This window comes from Sander vitreus, chromosome 14 (assembly GCF_031162955.1).
Source record: "Sander vitreus isolate 19-12246 chromosome 14, sanVit1, whole genome shotgun sequence".
NCBI classification, from domain to species: domain Eukaryota; kingdom Metazoa; phylum Chordata; class Actinopteri; order Perciformes; family Percidae; genus Sander; species Sander vitreus.
The window spans coordinates 27,698,323-27,723,345 of NC_135868.1; the positions used below are offsets into that span (position 1 = coordinate 27,698,323).

Below are 25,023 nucleotides of genomic sequence, written 5' to 3' on the forward strand. Positions count from 1 at the left end.
GCAGGCGGCAGCAGCCGGGGGCGGTGACAAAAATCCGCTCTCAAGTCGGACAGTTTCCAGCCGTTTCCAGCAGCCTTCAGGCTGAACAGGAAGTGACAGAAACACTGTGGTCAGATTCCGATTTAATAAAATGTTATCAGACCCATATATCAGCTTGTACACAAGTCTCCAGTTGTTTTTATTATGACAGAGTAGCTGTCAAAATGCTCTACATATGATCTGTTGCTGATTTTAATTAACAACACACTGTAGATGATCTGTAATAATGATGATGTAATGATGATCTGTAATGTTGTGTGTCCACATGTTGTGTGGCTACACAACATGTGTTCTGTACAGAATAAGCCTTGAAATCAGACAAATAGCAGTTAAAATCCCTCCAATTCAAAATCAATAAAAAGTTTATATAAAACGTCATCACGTTGAGTTGATTCTGAACCACTCATTAGATCAGCTGAGAGGCAGGTGTTTCCCAGCATGCCCTGGGTCCGCCTTGGATTTTTTCTTACACCCCTAATGAAATAGTAATGTCAGCAGTAACTGTTCGATCTAAATGTAATGGTATTTTCAGAAACAAAGTGTTAATGTTGCTTTCTCAGGTCAGCTCCCCCTTCAATCACTGGTGCAGGTGGTAGGGTCCAATTAGCTGAGGCTGAGAAGTTAAAAGTGCCTTCAGAAGAAGGGGAAGAGAGAAAGGACTTGGCAGTTTCTTTGCCTCAGCTAAATTTAGTTTTTGATGTATTCCCCGGGTTTCATTTAGTGCCCTGTCTGAGTATGGTTGTTTTGTTAATAAACACCGCAGTTTTTGCACGGATCCAGCTTCCTGTCAGCGTCTTAAAAATGACTTTTTAAAAGTTTCGGACACGCCACCACCTCATCGGCCTTGGCGTGAGGTGGGGGTTAGACATCAGGTATCAGCTAGCATACCTCAGATTGTTCCCTGCCCCTAAGATCTAGACGAGCCATGTCCACCTATGTGCCAGCACATCACCAATAAATGTAATCATACGCGAGAATAAGTATTTACAGGACTGTGCAAAAGTTTTAGGCAGGTATAAAAAAATGCTGTAAACTAAGAATGCTTTCAAAAATGGAAGTGTTAATAGTTTATTTTCATCAATTAACAAAATGCAGTGAATGAACAGAAGAGAAATCTAAATCAAATCTATTTGGTGTAACCACTCTTTGCCTTCAAGACAGCATCAATTCTTCTAGGTACACTTGCACACAGTCTTTGAAGGATCTCGGCAGGTAGGTTATTCCAAACATCTTGGAGATCTAACCACAGATCTTCTATGGATGTAGGCTTCCTCAAATCCTTCTGTCTCTTCATGTTATCCCAGACAGACTCAATGATGCTGAGATCAGGGCTCTGTGGGGGCCATGCCATCACTTCCAGGACTTCTTGTTCTTCTTTACGCTGAAGATAGTTCTTAATGACCTTGGCTGTATGTTTGGGGTCGTTGTCCTGCTGCAGAATAAATTTGGGGCCAATCACACGCTGATGGCATTGCATGATGGATAAGTATCTGCCTGTATTTCTCAGCACTGAGGACACCATTAATCCTGACCAAATCTCCAACTCCATTTGCAGAAATGCAGCCCCAAACTTGCAAGGAACCTCCGCCATGCTTCACTGTTGCCTGCAGACACTCATTATTGTACCGCTCTCCAGCCCTTCGGCAAACAACCTGCCTTCTGCTACAGCCAAATATTTCAAATTTTGACTCATCAGTCCAGAGCACCTGCTGCCATTTTTCTGCACCCCAGTTCCTATGTTTTCGTGCATAGTTGAGTTGCTTGGCCTTGTTTCTATGTCGGAGGTAAAGCTTTTTCGCTGCAACCCTTCCATGAAGACCACTTCTGGCCAGACTTCTCCGGACAGTAGATGGGTGTACCTGGGTCCCACTGGTTTCTGCCAGTTCTGAGCTGATGGCACTGCTGGACATCTTCCGATTTCGAAGGGAAATAAGCTTGATGTGTTTTTCATCTGCTGCACTAAGTTTCCTTGGCCGACCACTGCGTCTACGATCCTCAACGTTGCCCGTTTCTTTGTGCTTTTTCAAAAGAGCTGAACAGCACATCTTGAAACACCAGTCTGCTTTGAAATATTTGTCTGGGAGAGACCTTGCTGATGCAGTATAAGTACCTATATACTATAATTGGTTGATCATACACCTGACTACAATCCTACAAAATTCCTGACTTTTTGCAAGTGTACCTATAAGAATTGATGCTGGTTTGAAGGCAAAGGGTAGTGACACCAAATATTGATGTGATTTTAGATTTTTCTTTTGTTCGCTCACTTTGCATTTTGTAAATTGATAAAAATAAACAATCATTATTTATATTTTTGAAAGCATTCTTAGTTTACAGCATTTTTTCACACCTGCCTAAGACTTTTGCAAAGTACTGTATATATTCTTGCCAGTGTTGGGAAAGATACTTTCAGAACGTATTCCGTTACAGAGCACAGAATACAAGCCCAAAAATGTGTTCTTCTGTTCCAACTGGCTGAATGTGTACCTAAACAAGAAGATAGATTTTTGTATTTGTAGTCCCGAACTGCATACTACAAAAATCCAACCGCAGTCTAAGCTACCATGAGCTAATTTTAGCTAATGTTAGCTAACATGTCAAACGGGGATAGTATTTCAACGGCTCTGTGGCTAGTAAATCAGCATGTAGGAGAATATAAAGCCGCACGTCAACTATAAAATAGCAAGGTGACCAGTAAAACTACAGCAGACGACTACCCTTGGCTAAAAATAACTTACTTTAAGATGCTTCTTCAGGTTGGAGATGGAGTAATTTGGACGCTGAAAGGAAGTTGGTTGCTGGCAAGCAGAAGTTGCACTGCAGTGCACAGTTATATTTCGTTCTCCCTTCTCTTTCTTTAATGTGAAATGCTGTTTGAATTTCCAACATAGAAACGCATTCCTGCCCTGGCTCTATTGTGCCGGTTCCGGCTCCATCTTTACCTCTATCAGTGATCACGCAAATAGCTTTAGATAGAATTTTTTCGTTTTCATATTGGGGCTTCTGGGAAATTGGGAGTTGCGAGAGTGAATAAACCCGTGAAACAGAGAAGTATCGTCATGTAATCCATTGATTTCAACAATGTAACTGTATTCTAAATACCAACTATTTAAATTGTAACTGTAACGGAATACAGTTACTCATAATTTGTATTCTGAATACGTAACTCCGGTACATGTATTCTGTTACTCCCCAACACTGATTCTTGCGTATGATTACTGACATTTATTGGTGTGTTTGAATGTGCCTGACCACAAAAAAAAAGTTCTTTGAATTAAATTGAGCATATAAGCAGATACCGACATACAGTACAGTCAGACATGTATAAGTACTAGAGACCCATACTTGAGTAAAAAAAAAGAAAAGAAAAAGAAAAAGTGCTATATCAAAAAAGTGAGTAGAAGTTGAAGTGCTCTTTAAGCACCACACTTAAGTGGAAGTACTAAAGTATTCAACATGTTTTGTACTTAAGTATTGCAAGTAGTTTATTTAAAAATGTACTACTCAAGTACTAAAAGTAAAAGTACAAGTAAAAGAAAGCAGTCAAAAGTTTGAATATCATATTGTTTATATTCAAATGTTTAGCCTAAAGGACACTCACAATTCCTTTGGCTGTAGCAGACAGGAATGTACAACACCGCATGTCATGAACCGCGGGTAGCTAGTTAGCTAGCACTTACTGATAGCTCAAGCTGGTGTGCCATTTGTGTATTATATTTGTTTCTTCAAATTCAACAGTGAATTTTTGAAGGCCATTATTTCGCAATCTTTCGGGAGGCAGAGTAGGCACTTCATTCTATATGAATTGTCTTTCACTCCGACTAATGAAAACATGGACTCTAAGTAGGGCCAGGGGTGGTCCCCTTCCTCACCCTCACCGCCATGATCACTCAAAGTTGAAGGTGTTGAAGGTGGTGTTTCTGGTTCTTCCATCTCAAAAAAAACTAACAAAGCTCAAGTGTTCTCATGCAGGCAGGCAGCAGAGCGAAAGGCAGAACGGGAGCACGAACGGTCTTCTTATAAGACAGCTTGATCGCTTGATTCGCTCAATGATGAGCCAGCTTGGTCACAGATCTGGCAGTGATAATGTGGGTTTGGAATGAAATTGGGATTTTAACCCTGTGAATGCTGGATAATGTGTATTAGCAAAAAAGGTACATTAATGTCACAGCTGTTATAACTACTATTATCTGATATAACAGTGGGTTATTAATCACTTATTAACAAATACTGAAATAAAATGTACAATTATCACACTGTGCAAGTGAAATGAACATCCTCTCCAGCGCAGTAATGATTAAAGCCCCAAAACAAACAAACAACACAGGACTTTCACCCCCGGAGACCGGGGATCGTGGCCTGCGTGTGACGATTAATTTCTCCGTTGTCCATCCATTCATCCATCCATCCATCTTCGTCTGCTTATCCGGTATCGGGTCGCGGGGGGAGCAGCTCCAGCAGGGGATCCCACATTTCCCCGTTGTTCTTTTCCTAAACACAACCGTCCCATTGTTGTTGCACGTCCCGCGTGTGACGATTCATTTCCTCGTTGTTCTTTTCCTAAACACAACCGTCCCGTTGTTGTCCCGCGTCCCCCAGAGACCGCGGCTTGTGTCCCGGCGTGTGACGTGTCCTTTCCCTGTTCTTCGTTTCCTAAACCCAACCTCTGTATAGATGCTTCCCATTACGTGCTGACCACCACAAAAACAAACAAGATTAACGTGTTTGTGTACACGAATCAATAGATTAAAAAATAACGTGACCATTTCGTGAACTGCCGTGAGACCGTGTTGGGAATTCACAACAGTAACGAGTAATGCAGCACATAAAAAATGTATCAGAGTAAAAGTATTAAACTCTTCGAAAATATGTACTCAGTAAAAGTGGAAGTAGGAGAAAAGTACTTAAGTACAGTAGTGAAGTAGTATACTTAGTTACTTTACATCTCTGAGTACACTATGTACTATAGCCTAATATTGTATCACTCCACTGGTTCCCCTCTTCCTGATTCTCCATTATGTAGCAGGGCTAGAGCTTTGGCATATAAACAACCAACAAACAACAATATAAAAAGTGCTTTTGAAAGGGTTTGTGACACGGCCCCGGCCTGCAGAAACGTTGTGATATGTATGGAGTGTACACAGTATGATTCACAGGCCTCGGGAGAGGTGGAAGCAAAGCCTTTGTGCAGCCGTAATTGACTGTTGCACAGCCTTTTATTTTCAGATCATGAATGCAACTAGAAAGAGACATTAACAAAGAGTGCTTTATGTCTCCGAACAAACTCCTTGGACATTTACGCTGTTTATTCAGCATAAACAACTAGTGTAAAAAAAAAGACTCTCTAGTCAATCTGGATTTAGAGACAGAGAGAGATGTTCTCCTTGTGTATTTCAGCCAATATTATTGATACTACCAAACATAAACCTTGTAGCTTCACAATTAGTTAAAATATAAATTAGTTATCTTATTTTTCTGTTTTTTTTGGGGGGAAAATGAGAATAAACCCTGTTTTCAGCTTTTGCAATTTTAAAGTTGTATAAGCAGATAAATAATATATAGAATTGACTGACAAAGCAATGGTAAAATAAAGCCTTACATAACTGAAGTATATCAAAACTCAGACAAAGGGAATATTAAAGCTGGACATAAATAAGAAAAGAAGTCTGCAGCATCTTAAATTCAGATTTGTAACTTTTTAACTTTTAACAGTTAAACCAACACATGTCTGCTGTGTAGCTGTCGGGAGGATACAGCAGAAGAAAAATTCAGACAAAGATTTTTGTTAAAGCTTGTCAGTTATGTAATCTACATGTTATGTAGTAGTTATGTAGTCTACACTAGATTTGTTTTGAAAGCTTCAACCAAGCTAGCTAGCTACCACTAGCATTATCTGGTAACTTTAAGGGAATTTTCTGTTCTGCCGTACATGTAGATTAGTGTTAATCAACAGGGGCGGTACCGCCCCCCCAGGGGGCGTTCAGAAGATGACGCCCCTCTTTTTTGGAAAGAGGGTGTGTGTTTGAAAGCTATTTTAAACCAAAGATTCACAATAACAATACATGTTTACACTTTAAACTACTTGCAAAAAACAGTGGTCTGCTACATTAAAATCTGCCAGTTCACGGCACTGCAACTGGACGAGATGGTGTATCATAACTCTTCTTCTCTTCTGTGCTTCTGTCAGCTTTGTTTGGTGCAGCTCCGCGCTGCCTTCACGGAAACGGGACATCAGAGCATCATCTTAAAGAGCATCATCTTAAATGAGCTCTCTATACTTCAGCGTGAATCTGCGTTCAGATAAATAAAAAAAGCAATCGCCGCAGGGTGGTGTGCATCCTGTTGTGTGCATCCTGTTGTTTAACCCACCAATATAGCACAAGTAGACTTTATATTTCACAGTAACTGTTTTTCGTCAGATCTTTTATAGAACACGTTTCCTACTGCACCTGAAGGCAGCTTCATTTCACAGAGAAAGAGAGAAAGAAAAGAGACGAGCGAGAGACATCGACTGTGCTTTGTTGTTTGGCAAACATCTAGCTGTTTCACAAACTCCCGGGCAGTTCAGGGCTTGTGTTTGGTGTTTTAAAACTTTCTTGTGGAAGCGATAGAGGCAGTGATGTAACTGTTTACTGTACAGGAATCTCACACCTCCTCAAAACGCAGCGCGATGTGGGGTTGTGTTTCTCCTAGTGCTGTCAGTTAAACGCGTTATTAATGGCGTTAACGCAAAACCATTTTAACGGCGTCAATTTTCTTAGCGCTAGATTAACGTTCTTTTTGGCATAGCAAACTTTGTAGTTTTTTTCACATGCTGTTGCAACAACTAGTAACGTTAGAAAAACTACAACACCACACCGGATCTAGCTAGACCGGAAACTAAACAACAGGCACACACTTGTTTGGGCTTGCAAGCCGGCCAAAGAGTAGTAGGCTAACATTACATTTTGAGTGGATGGCGAGTGCGAGACGCCGAAATGGATGCCAATAAGATTCTGAATGTAAAGTTTACTTTTAAAAAGTTGCCAAATGGTTCCATTGACAAGACCAAAGTGATCTGTGTGTTTTGTTGTTGTGAACTGAGCAATCATCGCAGCACGTCCAGTCTGAAATACCACTTGATGGCCAAGCACACAACTGATGCCAATTCTGCGCCCCCTCGTCAAAGCCAGGCGACAAAAGCACTAAGCAAGCCGATCCACTTTTCCATGTTGATAAGAGTATTAAAATGAGAAAGAATAATTGGACAAAAAGAAATCTAGGGACATTTAGAATAGATAAAAATGTGCGATTAATTGCGAGTTAACTATGACATTAATGTGATTAATCGCAATTAAATATTTTAATCGTTTGACAGCACTAGTTTCTCCAAACGTTTTTTTTCTGCCATTTACTCGCAAGACCACCTATACTCTTCTAAGCATCAACAAAGGGCTCTCACTAACTTTCAAAGGTTGTAAACTTATTTCCATTCGGAAGTAAATCCTTCTGCTTTTACCCCTTGATAAGTGCAGCTTGTTTTCCGTTGGAACAATTCGATTATAGATTTAGATTTGAATGAAAAATAGATTTGAATGTTAAATTGCTAACTGTTTCTGATTGGCTACTGTTAGTGTTTGTAATACCTAATTAAAGTTTGAACGTTACATATCTAGTCGTTCTGATTGGCTGCTGTTACCTAATTTAAATTGAATGTCAAATGGTTGCATTTTTTTTTAAACACCTGTAAATATAATTTCTATTCTATGGGTTTTTCGATACCTGGGAAACTAATAAATATCTTGTTTGTCATTCAATGATATGCTTTTTTGATTATTTGTGACAACAATAGTAACAACAATAATAGGCCTAATATTAGGGCGTAATCATTAATATTCGGGGCAACTAGCCTACATCTTATTTGATGGGGGGCGGTTAGGGACCTGGATAATGGATAGGGGGGCGCTGGCCCAAAAAAGGTTGCGAACCACTGATGTAGATGAATGTCTCCAGGAGGTCTGTGTTTATCCGCTAGTAAAACTCCCGTTGGATGACTCGCTTCAGAAGGGTTGAAAATTGACAACTTTACCTCTTTAGAGTTTAGCTTAGCACGCGCCATAGCAAACATAAACAACACTGGCTCTAGCTGTTGCTGCTTCCTGTTTGGTGCTGGAGGCAGCGCACCCATTGGTTGTTGACAATGTTCACGTGATTTAACTTCACTACCAAGACTTAAAACTTCCGGTACATGAGCAGTTGTCTGGAAAAAAAAGACATTGAAACTTGAACAACTTTTGCCAGTTTACCATAAGCTATAACTTGACCTTTTTAAAACTGTGGTGGGTAATTCTTAATGTGCAAGGTGACTTATTCCAATTAATCAGGTAAATACGGAGGAAGTTTTTGGAAAATCTTTGGATCATCCTAAAATATAGCTCCGTTCAGACATGCACTGCAACCCTGAACTATTCTAGAAATTACCCAGAGGAACTGTATGTGAGAACGCAAATGTCCGAATCAGCATGGCAGCATGCACTGTGGCCTCGCAGCAAGAAGGTTCTGGGTTCGAATCCAGGTCGTTCCGGGCCTTTCTGTGTGGAGTTTGTATGTTCTCCCCATGTTTGCGTGGGTTTCCTCCAGGTGCTCCGGTTTCCCCCACCATCAAAAGACATGTACTAGTTTCTCCAGTCAGTGCCCTTGATAAAGGCACTGGCTCAGATCTGGAGTTGGTCCCCGGGCGCTGTAAATGGCTGCCCACTGCTCCCTTGAGGGATGGGTTAAATGCAAAGAATGAATTACGCTACATGTATGTGACAATAAAGTACCTTTACCTTAGTTGGACCGGACATTAAACGGGCTTTCCCCTGCCGCAGGACAAAGTCTGTGTAATGTCCGATTGAGGCCATGTGTGAATAGAGCCGCTCATTGTCTGGAGAATTGACAGCGAGAGGGACGTTTCTTTCATGTGGCTTGAGTGAAACTGGAATAATACTAGTCTCACATTGCCAGACCTTCCTCTACAGCGCTGTGGTGGAGGGTCTGGCTAGTCCACTCAGCATTCTGGGATGGGAGAAAAACGTGCTCTGGTTTATTGGCATTTCTTTAAACCAATCACAAAACTGAGGGGACATCCGGTGGTATTTCCATCGACACCGCAATAATTCCTGGAAATGAAACGTTGTTGATATAGACTAGAATAATACAAACATCTAAGGGTGAAGAAGGGTGATTTACATGAAGAGGGCAAGATAAATGTCTAACTGGAGAGACAAAGAGATATGGGAAGTGGTAAGTGAGAACGCATCTGAGACAGACAATCTCCTGTTGATGTTGTGTGCTACATCATGTGAGAAAGGGCAACTCCGTACAATGTCCAGAGTTCTAATGAGGAAACGGCTTCAGATTTAATATATATATTAAATAAAACTGGGTAAATTAGAATGAAAAGAGTTGATAAAGTAGGAAAAAATTAAGAAAAAGTTGATAAATATCTAACACCATCTGGGCCGTAACCAAGTCCATGAGTTCAAGTTCTCCCAACACAACCCTGAAATTTAGAGACCAAAAAGAAAGTCTCGAAGTTTCCCATTATTATTGTTATTTGAATTTTTCATATTTAATCATTCAGTTTAATTAGTGTTAAATGGTATCGGTCAAGCTTATTTCACATTGACAGAAATAAAATTTTATTGCAGAAAAATGAAATCATTTATTAACTATTGGCCCAAAAGTAGTCAAATTTAGCCAATAAAATACCGCCATGTTTGAGTTTTTTAAATTGTAGAACGTAAAGTCTCCTCATTGATATTAATTACTAAAACCAGAACGTTAACAGTTAATAGATGGTGATCTCTGGACAGCACAGTAGTTTGGAGCCCAGGCTCCTGATCATGTGCAGGATGGTGAGCCATGTTTTACAGTCCAACACCCCTGAAGCTGTTGAAGAAAACTGCTGGAAAAGTGACGGACATCCTTTACTGAAATCCAATATGTACTCAATATGTTGGCGAACTTGCACATCAGTCTAAGCCCAGGAGCTCTTTCAGTGTGAGAGCACTTACATAAAGCAGCCCAGTGCACAGCCGGCCCTAACCAATTTGGTGCCTGATAATTTCAGCAGGTTTTTTTTTGTGCTGTTTTCTGCATTTTTGTCAGTTTCTCCCAACATTTTTGGTCCTTTTTTTTGTTGTTTTTTTGTCATTTTTTTATAAACGTTTTTTTGTCGCCCTTCAGACATTATTGGTGCTATTACTTGTTTTTGCGAGCTTTTTAAAAAAAACTATTTTGACATTTTTTCTGCGTTTTTGTCATTTCTACCGACATTTTTGACGCCTTTCCGACGTTATTGCCACTGTTTTGGTGTTTTGGGATGATTTGCTTTTTACTATTTTTGACGTTTTCATCCAACATTTGTGAGGCTTTTACTAACGTTTTTGGTGCCTTTTTCAACATTTTACCACTGTTTTTCTTGTTTTTCCGTCTCTTTTCCGACATTTTTGTAGTCTTTTTTTTCTCATTATCTTGAACTTTTCTTTACTCATTTGGACTGTCGGCGCCCCTAGGATTTGTCTGTACTGCTTATGCCTTGGGCCGGCCCTGGCCACATGGAGAGACTGTGGAGTGAAGTGAGCTGGAGCAGCACATTAATCCGTTTGAGGTTGTTTCTGCGAGGCAGTTAGCACCGCGGATGCTGGACACTGTCACGAGCAAACAATCTATGATGGTCAACCGAGAGAGAGAGAGAGAGAGAGAGAGAGCATTAAATATGATCTGGGGTTAAGTAAGAGGCACATTAAGGCCATGCTTAAATCACAGACAACGAGCTGCAGTCGACACAACAGCACTACAGACGCACATTCCATGGATTGACATCCGATTCGACGGGGAAAGAAGCAGTGCTGAGGTGTGTGTGGGAGAGAGAGAGAGTGTGTGTGTTTGCACAATGCACATATGTTCGGTGGGTGGAGGTGGCTGATATTAAAGCAACTTATCTTGCTCTCCCCTCTGGGTGGAGAGGGAAAGGGATAAAAAAGGCAGAGCTGAGGAGGAAGGAGGGTGAGCCCTTCCCCTGCAATCTCGGTCAATTACACAAGTCCCATAATTCAATAGAGCGAAACTGGGAAGTTGCCGGGGAATTCTAATTTCATTTAAGAACATTTATCTAAACAAATTAGACAACTTGCTACATTAGAAAAAGAAGAAGCTGGCAGTGTAGAAATGAGCGCTCGGCAGTACATCAGCAACACTCATGTGTGTGTACAGATGCAGAAACGGGGGAAGGCAGTAAAAAGCAGCCAGCACCTGTGACAGATAGCGACGACAGACAAACTAATATCTCCAGGTTGGGCTGTGTACTGTACAGCAGCAGCCGCTGCTGCCTCTGCTGCTGCCTGGAGCCGCCGGGGAGCCCTGGCGAGTGCTAATGTTTTATTTTGTATTTGAAACTGCCAGGCTCGTTTTTCATCACCATCACTGTCAATGAAGCGTTATTCATTTGTCGAGCTAAGCCCTCTCACACGCGCAGCTATCTCCACTAACCCGGCAATGAACTCCTAAATCACTGCAGACTAGGATTTGAATATTTCACCACATAATTGGAGCTTTAACCTAATCTAGGGGCGCGGGAGCTCCTCTTCTGTTTCCGATGCTAAGGACTCAAAAGGCGCATCAGGATCCAATCGCTTGTAATAATGAGTAACTTCTCACAGTCTGTGAGCAAGCATAATTACCACTGATCCAGATTAAGGCTTTATCTGAGGCCCGACTGCCACTCCAACAAACAGCAAACACTGGCTTATATCATAACCGGGGAGCAAAGATTTTTGCTATTATGTCCTACTAATTTCAGCTATGGATTTTGACTCAATGCAGAATGTTTATTTTGTAAAACCAGGAAGTGTCTCGGGGGAGTGGGAATGGGATGAGGGTGGAGTAAAGAGGGGTTACAGTGATTAGGAGCTTTGTGTTGGGATTGAAAGGGGAAAAATACACAGTTATGGAGATCGGAGCTTATACTGTACACAGCAGCAGCGGCGGCGGTGGCGTACAGCTGCAAACAGCAGAAAGTTGAGTCTAACAGTTTGATCTCCACTTAAAACATGTTCCCTCTCTCTCTACCAAGGGGCTAAGGGGTAAGGCTACCGTACATTGGTGGTGGTAGAGAGTAGGCCCCCCCCCCCCCGAAGGGCTTTAAGTGTCTATAATAAAGCACTATAAATGTAATGAATAATAAATGAATGACAGCTAATAGCTACACTGTATGACAATTTGCCCCATTTTAGCATATCTTACCCATCTCAGCTCTATAGTTTGTCAGTGACTGAATTACTTTTATCACAGCAGCAAGAGAGACATTACCATCACATTATGGCTGCTCAGCGGATTTGTTTATCTTTGTATAAACAGTATTTGACATGATTGACAGGTGTCATGAGATTTACAAAACTAGCACCGCCAAATCGTTGAACATACATCTCCTCCCCCTCCCGCTCTCTGTGGAGCGTCGGTGTCAATCACGGCTCACTTGGCGCCGACTGTAATCTATATGTAAGCCATCTTAAAAACAAACACATTAGATGCTGTCAGCTGCCTGTACCATGCTGCCATGCTTGCTATCAAGCTATCAGCCATCCTGCAGCTCCAACCATTTGCAAAACGTCAAAACGTCACAAAACTCAGCGCCAAGTACTCGCTATAGAGGTTTTTCTAAACATTTGTATGACCTCCAACTTTGCACTGAATCATGACAAGTGTAGAAGCGTCCCTTGGGGGAAAGAGAAGCTCATTGTCACTCAGATGAGGGGAATGTACAGTTCTGTACAGGGTCGGCCGCTTTGAGACTGGACTAGCAAAGCCTGATGTGTCCAACTGACGAGATTCTTCTTTAAGGTCCTGCGTGGATAAGCATCCCCTTGCTATCTGGCCTTTTGTGGGTTGTTAGTTTAGTTGTGAGGTTTGAGGGTGGTTCAGGGACAGCACAGAACTCTCAGCCTTGACGACGGGAAATGACATGGATAATAAAGCCTTCATAAACCCAACAAAGCATTCTCGTCATCCCTCCTAGCTCTTCACTTCCACGCCCGTTTCGATTCACAGAAGCAGATAATGATTTGTTGGATTAGCTACGTTTATTCCACGGCTGGGTAGCGAATTCGCCTCCTTAGTATCGAGTATCGAAAAATGCCTCGTCATTCAATACCAAATTTCAATACCTAAAAAGTAAATCTCAACAGTGTCAGTGAGCCAATAAGCATGTAGCATGTACCAAGCTCTAATTATGCTGGTTTGGCTGTCAAATGTTGTAAAGGCATGCAAAAAGCTGATCAATTTTCAACATTTAGCTCACTTTCCTCACATTTAGCGCATTTTCCTCACATTTGAGACAGATATTTTATATATATATATATATTATATCTAAATGTTAAATGTTAAATCTAAATGTTATATCTAAATGTTAAATCTAAATGTTAAATATATATCTAAATGTTAAATCTAAATCTAAATGTTAAATCTAAATCTAAATGTTAAATTTAAATCTAAATGTTATATCTAAATCTAAATGTTAAATTTATATCTAAATGTTAAATGTTAAATCTAAATATTATATCTAAATCTTAAATATATATCTAAATGTTAAACGTTTGTGCTTTCCAACCCTTCTGGTCTGAGGTTCCCCCACTGTCATATAAACTCACATACCCCACCCTATCAATTCCCAATGTGTTCACACTATTTATCATATTAAAGTGAATATTCTTACATTTTCATGCAACTGAACTGTAAACATTTAGGTTGGTTTGGTCAGAAATTCTACTAACTAGACCTTTTACTTAAAGTGTGGTTAATGTTTCAAAAGTCATCCATTACTTTTAGCTAATCATTTCAACTGTTAAGTTGTAGGCAACTTTTAGCTATTTTTTTCTACCATTGATTACTTCGCTATATGTTTTAACATATGTGTTGAGCTGTTTTAGCTATTATATTGTTTTAAATCAATCATAATTCAATTATTATTTTGATTAGTTAAGCTGTTCCACAATATTTCCAAGTACCCACTGGCTACAGCAGAGATACCCCTTGCTGGCGCATCACTGGGTGCAGCGCGATTTGAAGCCACTGCAGTGGGCGTGGTTTCCTTGGGGATTTGAATATTTTCTAAATATTTAGCTTTACACTTGGCAACACATTTAGATATAACATTTAGATTTAACATTTAACATTTAGATATATATTTAAGATTTAGATATAATATTTAGATATATATATACGATTTAGATTTAGATATAATATTTAGATTTAACATTTAACATTTAGATATAAATTTAACATTTAGATTTAGATATAACATTTACATATAAATTTAACATTTAGATTTAGATATAACATTTAGATTTAACATTTAGATTTCGATATAACATTTAGATATAATTTTAACATTTAGATTTAGATATAACATTTAGATATAAATTTAACATTTAGATTTAACATTTAGATATATATTTAACATTTAGATTTAACATTAAGATTTAGATATAACATTTATATATATATATAATGTCTCAAATGTGAGGAAAGTGAGCTAAATGTTGAAAATCTATCAGCTAAAAAATTGTAACCGAACTTTTACATTCGGCACCCCATAGTAGAAGCTGAAAAATAAATAAGATTTGTGCTAATGTGTAATGTAGTACTTTCTTATTGTTAAAATGGATTTTATAAAAATCAAAAATAAGTACCATTCAGGAACCTGTATCGAAGTCACGGTATTAGTATCGATAAGCTAGAGATAGTGACTGCCACAACCAGACTGATGGGAAGCTGCCTGGCTGCCAAGTATTTCCCTGATGAAGGTTTGATGTTGGCAGCTGCAACGTCTTCCAGTCCTAACGTCTCCTTTTTAATTTCTCCTCTCGCTGTTGCAACATAAGAAAACTGGGTTAAACAAACCCTGCTACCATCTCGGGTCCGTCTCACCAGTGGCTTACCTTGCACGGCAGTTGGATTCTCGTGTTATCACGAGATCACGCGAGAGTGAAAGAAGAGGCTCGAAATTCCCTCGCCTGTAAAGTGGACGAGAGAAGGCGGCAGCAGCCGGGGGCGGTGACAAAATCCACTGTCCAATCAGACAGTTTACACCCGTTTCCAGCAGCCTTCGGTCTGAACAGGAAGTCACAGAAACACTCACATCCTGTTAGGTCTAATTCCGATATATTAAAATGTTATCAGAGCCATATATGAGCTTGTACCTAGTCTCCACTTGGTTTTATTATGATGGAGTAGCCTGTCAAAATGCTTTACCTGCGATCTGTTGCTGATGTTAATAAACAACAGTCTGTATATGATCCGTAATCTGAACGGATTTAGTTTCTCTGATTTCTAAACATCACTATCAACCACACTTGTGTTCTATACAGAATAAGTCTTTCAATTAGACACATAGCAATTACAAGTCCTCCAATTTAAAAACTATTAAAAGTTTATATAAAACGTCATCATGTTGAGTCGATTCTGAACCAATCAGCTGTTAGTCAGCTGAGAGCCAGGCGTTTCCCAGCATGCCCTGGGTCCGCCTGGGTCTTGCAGTCAGTGGAAAGCAACTGCACTGCCTGCGTCTCAAACCTGCGGCTGCCTTGGTCTCGTGAGGTTATCGTTGCCAACGTGTGCATGACGTCAGAGCAAGTCGGGATCAAGTCAGACAGCCCGGTGATCGATTCTGCGCAGGCCTGGCTCATCTCAAACGAGCCTAAGGTAACATGTTTGTGTCCAAACAACCAGCTTACTGAACCAATCAGCGCCCGGTGAGAAGCAACTGGCAGCTACGGGAGTGGTTTAGGTGTGGGTTGTTCGTTCAAAACAACAATGGCGACTGTGATAGACCGATGGTTCATCTTATCATCTGCCAAGTATTTTTTTGAAAGTGGAACAGTTTCCAATAACGGCTTCCCAGATGGTTCTGTGTAACAAACCATCTGGCACGTCAGGTTAACCAGAGGCAGCTGGAAGTCATGATGTGAGATGCACAGCGTTTTAATGACACATGCTTTTTATTGTCTTTCCATCACCCTTAATGTCCAATCAATAGCTTTTGAGAGAAGAAGAAGAAGTGGTGTTGGTGAGGATTTGCCTGAACAGTCAGCAGTGTACATCTGAGCTATCGAGCTATTAGCGGGGAATTTAGAGTACAGTACAATTGATTGATTATCATTATGAGCTCTGCACTTGCGGCTAGTTTGCAAGACCAGATCAAAGGAGCACATGGTGCCATCAGTAAAACAGGGTCGTGGAGTCAAAGACACATTTTAGCACTGTTATGTTAATGATTTTTAAAGAGTGCAATAAAGTTGAACACTTTCGTTGATCTGCTGTATAGAATTATACTTGCAGGAAGTGCAACAGGACAGTGAACTCACCGTGGTGTATTTGCCAAGCTGGCAGAGGGAGGGGAAGGTTTCTTGATGGGCCTTACGGATCTTTTCAATGATGTTCTCCTGCTCGGCTGTCAGCTCATAACTCTCTGCCAGCTCGGGCTTTGGGCTCTCCTTCTTTTTCTTATTCCGGTCATTTCGAACAGCTGAAGGAGAACAAAGGATTAGGATTAGCGTCAGCCATGACTTGCAAACGGATGACTCGATTATCGAAGCAAATGTGGACTTGAAACAAGATAAAAGACAACTTGAGGAACAATAGCACTTTGTTGCTAGTAAGCATTTTTCTGGTTACTTTTAAGAGATGCAGAAAGTTTTCAAGTGAAAAATGTATGTGAGACCTTACATAAGGATACAAAGTTTTGAAGCTGCAGTCGACCAGTCTCTGTCAGCTTAGTGCCACTGGCAAAGTCATTAAAATGAAGAAAACAGAAGTGTCTGTAATAAGTGCTTCACAAATGGATTGTGTGATTTGTGTGGCTCAATTTATGAATTTAGGTAATCAATTACTTACCTTGATCACTTTCCTCAGAGCTATTTTGGTGCGTTTTTATGTGGCTCATCTAGGGTAAGTTAAGGTCTAAGTGTATATATAGTACATTGGGTGTAGGTTTGGTGTAGAGGTTGGAGGGACAAAAAAAATACAATACTTATACTACTACTTATAGTTTTATTATGACCCATATTTACATTTATTGTTAGGTGGCAACCTCTATTTAGGATGGGTGGGAGGGGTGGTAGATGGGTCAAGCAAACACAGGACTTGGCCTGGGAGAGCGCTGTTTTTGTCCCATTTGAAACTTAAAGACAACATTGAGTTATTTTGACTCCACGTAACAAGCGTAACTACATCCCTTTGTACGTCACATGCGCAATTACATCATGTACTTACGTACAGAAGTGACGTTACGCAACACATTTTTACCCATACCACAATCTTTTGCTAAACATAACCAAGTAATTTTGTTGCCTAAACCTAACCAAACTGTGACCGTTTCTCAATGCTATGTGTTTTAAACTGTAACCGTTGCGTTAGGTATGAGGACATGTTGATCTCCTGCCACTATTAGGGGCGCTAATTTAGGAAACGCTCCTGTGGGTCGTATTAGAGGGTAGAAACAAACAACCTATGTGGTCATATGGATTGGAGGACTTGTTGGCTTTTATATGCCGCTTTTCTACCTAAACGGACAAAGCACTTTACAATTTGCCTTTTATTCAACCATTCACATACATTCATACACTGATGTTGGCCCAGCTGTCATACAAGCCGGTGGCCCGCCCATCTTGAGCAACTTGGGGTTCAGTGTCTTGCTTGATGACACTTCGACATTTGGACAGAAGAAACCGGGGATCGAACCGCCAACTAATGTAATTAAAGGAGGACCCGTAGTTGTGTAGATGCTCACAGCACAGGTGATGTGATACACAGTCTTGTTGATGGTTTCATGCTATTCCACTGATAAACAGTTGGTGGCCTTGACATATCAAGAAAATATAACTAACAAAGGCAGGGAAATAGAGGACTACTAGCAAGCAAACACGAAAGTAAACAATGTTTAGATACAAAATCTTACAAAAACTGGCTTTGCAAAGGTTTTATGAGGAAGGAAATGCATTCAGCGTGTTTGTTAAGCAAGGACATGTACAATGCGTTATGGTGAGAAATGCATTTGCTCTATAGTAATAGAAGGTGATCTAGATTGTGGCAAACCAGGGGAAACAGCCAATTCAGCACAGGGGTCGGGTACCTAAATTCAGATTGAGGGACAGGGATCGGGTCCCTAAATTCAGATTGGGGGAGGTAATCCTGTTCAAGTGCTGCAGCCACTAGGCACATGGCATTGGTCACACCTGCAGCCCATCAGTTAATCAGGGAAGGTATAAACTGAGCCAGTTGAAATCCGCGCGGAAAGGAGTTGGAAAACCAAGCAGGCAACACTGCTGGGGCTTTCAGTAAGGAAAAAGGACTAACCTTTCTCTCTGCTCTAACCCAAAAGGACAGTATGTTTTAAGAGAAGACTACAAAAAGGCCAAAGGACCCCGGACGGGAAGAATCCTTTTTCCTTCAACAATTATTAAAAAACACTATGTTCAAAGCCAACCGTCTCTGAGTCTCCTATTTCTATTGTGAACCTTGCCTCCAAGTCCAAGATGAGCTTATCAACTGTTATTCATCAACTTGGATTTTCTCTCCTACGGATTATGGCAGCTGGACAGTGAGAGACACCGTGCCTTGCGCTGAATAATACACTAAATGCAATGTTTTTTGTTTTTTTAAATCATAAATTAACCCCTTAGGAGAAAGTCCTACAGTACGAAACAGGCAGGAGCTACAACAAAGCCCAGGTTGTTGTGTGGAAAGTGCACCCTGAGAGTCCATAGAGTCCTTTGCTTCATTAGGTACAGATCTTTGAAGTCTAATACAGCAAGAGATTCAAACAATACAACTAAGTTTATTACTCAACACACAGCATAATCATCCCAACATCACACATCTCTGATCAGCTGCACACTCCCCTTTAGAATAATACGGAGTGGAGCTGGAGGGAAAGAGCCGGGCCCATTGTCAGGGTGAGACACCCAAGGGACCTTCCTTGGCTGACAACACAACAATCACAATCCCTGCCCTAGTTTAGCCCTTTATATTCATGCACCAGAACTAGCTTGTGATCACATATTGTACTTAGATGGTTGAATGGAGGCCAAGGAGGTTTATTGCTGGTACAGCAATACAGTAGTGTTAAGTGACTGTGTAGAGCCTCAAGGCGTTTTGTAAGAAAGCCATCATTAATTTATTATTATTATTATTGTTAAAATGTATTATTTGTTAAAACTGCACTAATGGATTTTTATAACCACAATGGATCAACTGACAATGTGTTATGTGAGCCACAACATGTTTTTTGCCAAATAGAAGATAATATAACTGTCAGAGTTTCCCAATATCTTGACAGAAGGGGGATGAGTCCATTGACGAGCCGAGGGGCCATGGTTAGCTCAGAAGGACATTTAAACGCACAATAAACGTATGGGAGTATTAGCAGAGTGCGGGCATCTCATTCTTTTCAGTTGTAGCTCAGAAGGAGACCACACAGTGTAAAAAAATTCTGACAGCAGAGTTTAAAGTTTAAACTGCAGACAGACGGTTAGCAGTTAGCTGGTGAACATGATAGAGCTAAAGAGCCATATATTTTGAGTTGGTGGAGACCAAAACAGAGCTTAAAGTCTAATAAGAGAGTGAATATTTAGAAAATAGCGCACAACAGGCTGTGGTACGTTGATGTGATTATATCACAGCTAAGGGGAGTTGTTCCGCCAGAGGAGAAGCAGAGGGGCGACCCCTTTAGCTGTGATATAATCGAAACATATTACAGACTGAAGTGAGCTATTGCTTTTATAAAACGGTCATCAAGTATGGCAATATGAAAGTTATAGTTCCATTCCTATTTGAATAGATTTTTATTTTAATAAATAATCATGTTCACAATAAAATAGGCCTTCCTGGGCTGGCTGGCTGCCTGCACATACCAAGGTGGTTGCCATGGAACGTAGCGCAGGTAACGTTAGCCTACACTAGAGGTGTGTTCCAATCGCCTAGTAGTTCCCTGCAAAGTGGACTGCACAGGGTATTTAACCATGTTAAGTAAGATTCCAAACTGTAGGGAGCAAATATGCTCAGGTCAATAAAATGAACTGTGTAGGGAAGAACTGAACAATGGTTCATCACTTCACCGGAAGCAAGATTACCCAGAAGTCATTGTGCCTTGATGGAATGATACCGTACATCTTGTAAATTAATCAAATCACATTTATTCCCAAGTTACATACATTTCACTAGAATCCATTTTGTAATGGTATCAGTAGTGTAAAGTAGTGTAGAGTAGTGAAAATTTCTACAGTAGCAGCAATGTATCCAGAGTGTGTATGTTACCAGGGTAACACATGGAGAAAGTTATATCTGCGTTGGTGACGTTGTAGGGTGTTCCGAATGGAGGAATTTTGTCGAGGAAAGTTCCCTTTAGGGACCGTTCGATATTTATGAAATGGACCACTGGAGGAAAATAGGAGAGGGTCATGCCTGTAGGCCCCCAGGAAGTGCGCCAGGTTTTCAAATTAACAAGTATTTGATTTTGCAGGTTTTCCTACTTACGAAGCATGTAGAGGTCTCATAGGTACACTTCAACTGTGAGAGACGGAATCTAAAACACAAAAATCCAGAAAATCACATTGTATGATTTTTAAATAATTAATTTGCATTTTATTGCATGACATAAGTATTTGATCACCTACCAACCAGTAAGAATTCCGGCTCTCACAGACATGTTAGTTTTTCTTTAAGAAGCCCTCCTGTTCTCCACTGTATAAACTGTATACACAACACTCCTGTATTAACTGCACCTGTTTGAACTTGATTACCTGTATGAAAGACACCTGTCCACACACTCAAACAGATTCCAACCTCTCCACAATGGCCAAGACCAGAGAGCTGTGTAAGGACATCAGGGATGCACAAGGCTGGGATGGGCTACAGGACAATAGGCAAGCAGCTTGGTGAGAAGGCAACAACTGTTGGCGCAATTATTAAAAAATGGAAGAAGTTCAAGATGACGGTCAATCTCCCTCGGTCTGGGGCACCATGCAAGATCTCACCTCGTGGGGCATCAATGATCATGAGGAAGGTGAGGGATCAGCCCAGAACTACACGGCAAGACCTGGTCAATGACCTGAAGAGAGCTGGGACCACAGTCTCAAAGAAAACCATTAGAAACACACTACGCCGTCATGGATTAAAATCCTGCAGCGCATGCAAGGTCCCCCTGCTCAAGCCAGCGCATGTCCAGGCCCGTCTGTAGTTTGCCAATGACCATCTGGATGATCCAGATGAGGAATGGGAGAAGGTCATGTGGTCTGATGAGACACAAATAGAGCTTTTTGGTCTAAACTCCACTCGCCGTGTTTGGAGGAAGAAGAAGGATGAGTACAACCCCAAGAACACCATCCCAACCGTGAAGCATGGAGGTGGAAACATCATTCTTTGGGGATGCTTTTCTGCAAAGGGGACAGGACGACTGCACAGTATTGAGGGGAGGATGGATGGGGCCATGTATCGCGAGATCTTGGCCAACAACCTCCTTCCCTCAGTAAGAGCATTGAAGATGGGTCGTTGCTGGGTCTTCCAGCATGACAACGACCCGAAACACACAGCCAGGGCAACTAAGGAGTGGCTCCGTAAGAAGCATCTCAAGGTCCTGGAGTGGCCTAGCCAGTCTCCAGACCTGAACCCAATAGAAAATCTTTGGAGGGAGCTGAAAGTCCGCATTGCCCAGCGACAGCCCTGAAACCTGAAGGATCTGGAGAAGGTCTGTATGGAGTGGGCCAAAATCCCTGCTGCAGTGTATGCAAACCTGGTCAAGAACTACAGGAAACGTATGATCTCTGTAATTGCAAACAAAGGTTTCTGTACCAAATATGAAGTTCTGCTTTTCTGATGTATAAATACTTATATCATGCAATAAAATGCTAATTAATTACTTAAATCATACAATGTGATTTTCTGGATTTTTGTTTTAGATTCCGTCACTCACAGTTGAAGAGTACCTATGATAAAAATTACAGACTTCTACATGCTTTGTAAGTGGGAAAACCTGCTAACTCGGCAGTGTAGCAAATACTTGTTCTCCCCACTGTATGTACGTCACTGATGCCATGGGGCCCAAAAAAACTTTTCCCCAAAAACAACTACCGCGAAATGACTTGTTTCACTATCAGAAATTGATCCATTGGGTCTGATAACATTTGGAAAGTCTAGAAGAGCTACGTAATTAAATCATTTAATCCACATTCAAGTTAGCAGAGCATAAACCGGAAGTAGCTGGCTCGGCCAGCGGAGGTCTCTAGTGCCCCTGGTCTATGGGCTGCACAGTGCGCAAAGAGCGCCAATCATCCGGGTAATTTTATACGAGGAAGTTTAACTTTTTTGGCTTCATGCGCCACTGAGCAACTCTCATAGGAATGAACGGGGCTCCACCTCAAACCCAGTATCTAGGTTTTACTATACATTCATGGTGCACTGCCATGAACAATGTATGGGCTGTGTACCATTGTGTGTGACCGCCATCTTCTGGATATCTATTCAACTTACACGCATGAATAAAAAAGCAGTTGGGTTTTTAATCGAGCTTGGGCCCAAAACTGCTGCCATGGTTCGGGCTAGGGTTGGGATTAGACATAAACTATGCAGGTTCATGTAGGGCCGGGCCAGCCTGATCCGTGCCTGCTGGATGATTGTAAATAGGCCACTGTTTGCTAACACTTTACTAGGTAATAAAGTCGTGAGCCATTAACACATGAGAGTTGTGTTAATGGCTTGTTTCAATAGTTCAAGTGGCTAAAACAATGAAATTAATTCAGATTTAAGTTATTTGTGATATGGTAACAATAATTCAGTTTGGCTTTTCAACATCATAGCTATAATGAGAGTTAAATCCAGTCTATAACATCCTCATTTGTCTATTTTTAGCTTAACGCAATCTATATACTTAGGCTTAAATACTAATGTGAGTTTAGGGATAAATCAACAAATCTCCATAGAGTGTGATGATCACAGCTGGATTTTTTGACCACTGAATTATACTATAACAACATTAAATTGGAATGTTAACACTTTGTTTTTCACTTTTTGACAGAGCTAGGCTAACTGGTTTTCAGTCTTAGTGCTATGCTAAACACATCATGGATCTATCACTGAACTGGACGCAAAGAGATTAAACTGATATTCTAATCCGACTGTGGGTTTAGAATGTTTAAAATGTTGGCCTACAGCTCCTTTTGCTAATGCTAACATACAACTGCTACCTTTCCCACCACCACCATCAATACTAGATTTAGTGTTGATTAGGGTGACCAGACGTTCCCGGTTTCCGGGGACAGTCTCCGGATTCAGTAACCTGTCCCCAGCTGGAGCTGTGCCGGGAAATGTCTCCGGTTTTTACTGTGACTGACAGACCCGAAATTGGAATGAAAGAAAGAAAACATTGACCAAACGTATAGTCGTGCACCCTACACGCGCAGGATCAAGACAGCCAGAGCCTGCCCTGCTCAGAGCTCAACTTTGGTAAAGTTAGAAAGATATTCACAGATTTGAACTTCCGGGATCAATTACTCTACAGCGAAATGTTGTTAAATCACAAACAACGCATCTTTCCTACCGTAGTAAGGTAAACAACGAGCTACAAACTCATTTTCATCAAAACGAGCCGTCCTCCAACCTCGAGACCTAATGAACATTGAGAAATAACATTGGTCTCTACGAACAGCCGGCGGTGAGACGGCAGTAAGACCAGTGCTTAGTCTACAAACTACAACACCGAAAAGAGATACAATATTTATTAATTTAATTAAATAAAAGTAGTGTCTCCAAACTTACCTCAATTATAACTTCTCTCCTGCTAGTTGTACTACAGCACTTAAAAAAAATTAAGCATATTTTTTTTATTTTTATATATATATATATATATATATATATATATATATATATATACACACATACATACATACATACACATAGTCAGGTCCATAAATATTGGGACATCTTTTTTTCCTTTTTGGCTCTATACACCACCACAATGGAGTTGAAATGAAACGAACAAGATGTGCTTTAACTGCAGACTTTCAGCTTTAATTTGAGGGTATTTACATCCAAATCAGGTGAACGGTGTAGGAATTACAACAGTTTGTATATGTGCCTCCCACTTTTTAAGGGACCAAAAGTAATGGGACAGATTAACAATCATAAATCAAACTTTCACTTTTTAATACTTGGTTGCAAATCCTTTGCATTCAATTACAGCCTGAAGTCTGGAACGCATAGACATCACCAGACGCTGGGTTTCATCCCTGGTGATGCTCTGCCAGGCCTCTACTGCAACGGTCTTCAGTTCCTGCTTGTTCTTGGGGCATTTTCCCTTCAGTTTTGTCTTCAGCAAGTGAAATGCATGCTCAATCGGATTCAGGTCAGGTGATTAACTTGGCCATTGCATAACATTCCACTTCTTTCCCTTAAAAAACTCTTTGGTTGCTTTCGCAGTATGCTTCGGGTCATTGTCCATCTGCACTGTGAAGCGCCGTCCAATGAGTTCTGAAGCATTTGGCTGAATATGAGCAGATAATATTGCCCGAAACACTTCAGAATTCATCCTGCTGCTTTTGTCAGCAGTCACATCATCAATAAATACAAGAGAACCAGTTCCACTGGCAGCCATACATGCCCACGCCATGACACTACCACCACCATACTTCACTGATGAGGTGGTATGCTTTGGATCATGAGCAGTTCCTTTCCTTCTCCATACTCTTCTCTTTCCATCACTCTGGTACAAGTTGATCTTTGTCGCATCTGTCCATAGGATGTTGTTCCAGAAATGTGAAGGCTTTTTTTAGATGTTGTTTGGCAAACTCTAATCTGGCCTTCCTGTTTTTGAGGCTCACCAATGGTTTACATCTTGTAGTGAACCCTCTGTATTCACTCTGGTGAAGTCTTCTCTTGATTGTTGACTTTGACACACATACGCTTACCTCC

At 40.8% G+C, this 25,023-nt stretch overlaps 1 protein-coding gene across 2 annotated transcripts in view; it reads right to left on the minus strand.

Moving 5' to 3' along the window:
• LOC144529117 (retinoic acid receptor beta-like) overlaps positions 1 to 25,023 on the minus strand; it is a 314,488-nt gene that overhangs the window by 39,332 nt on the left and 250,133 nt on the right. For both annotated transcript variants that reach the window (XM_078268068.1, XM_078268069.1), the window contains one exon: positions 16,428 to 16,588. In XM_078268068.1, the coding sequence (XP_078124194.1) occupies positions 16,428 to 16,588 (161 nt within the window). The remainder of the gene's footprint in view (positions 1 to 16,427; positions 16,589 to 25,023) is intronic.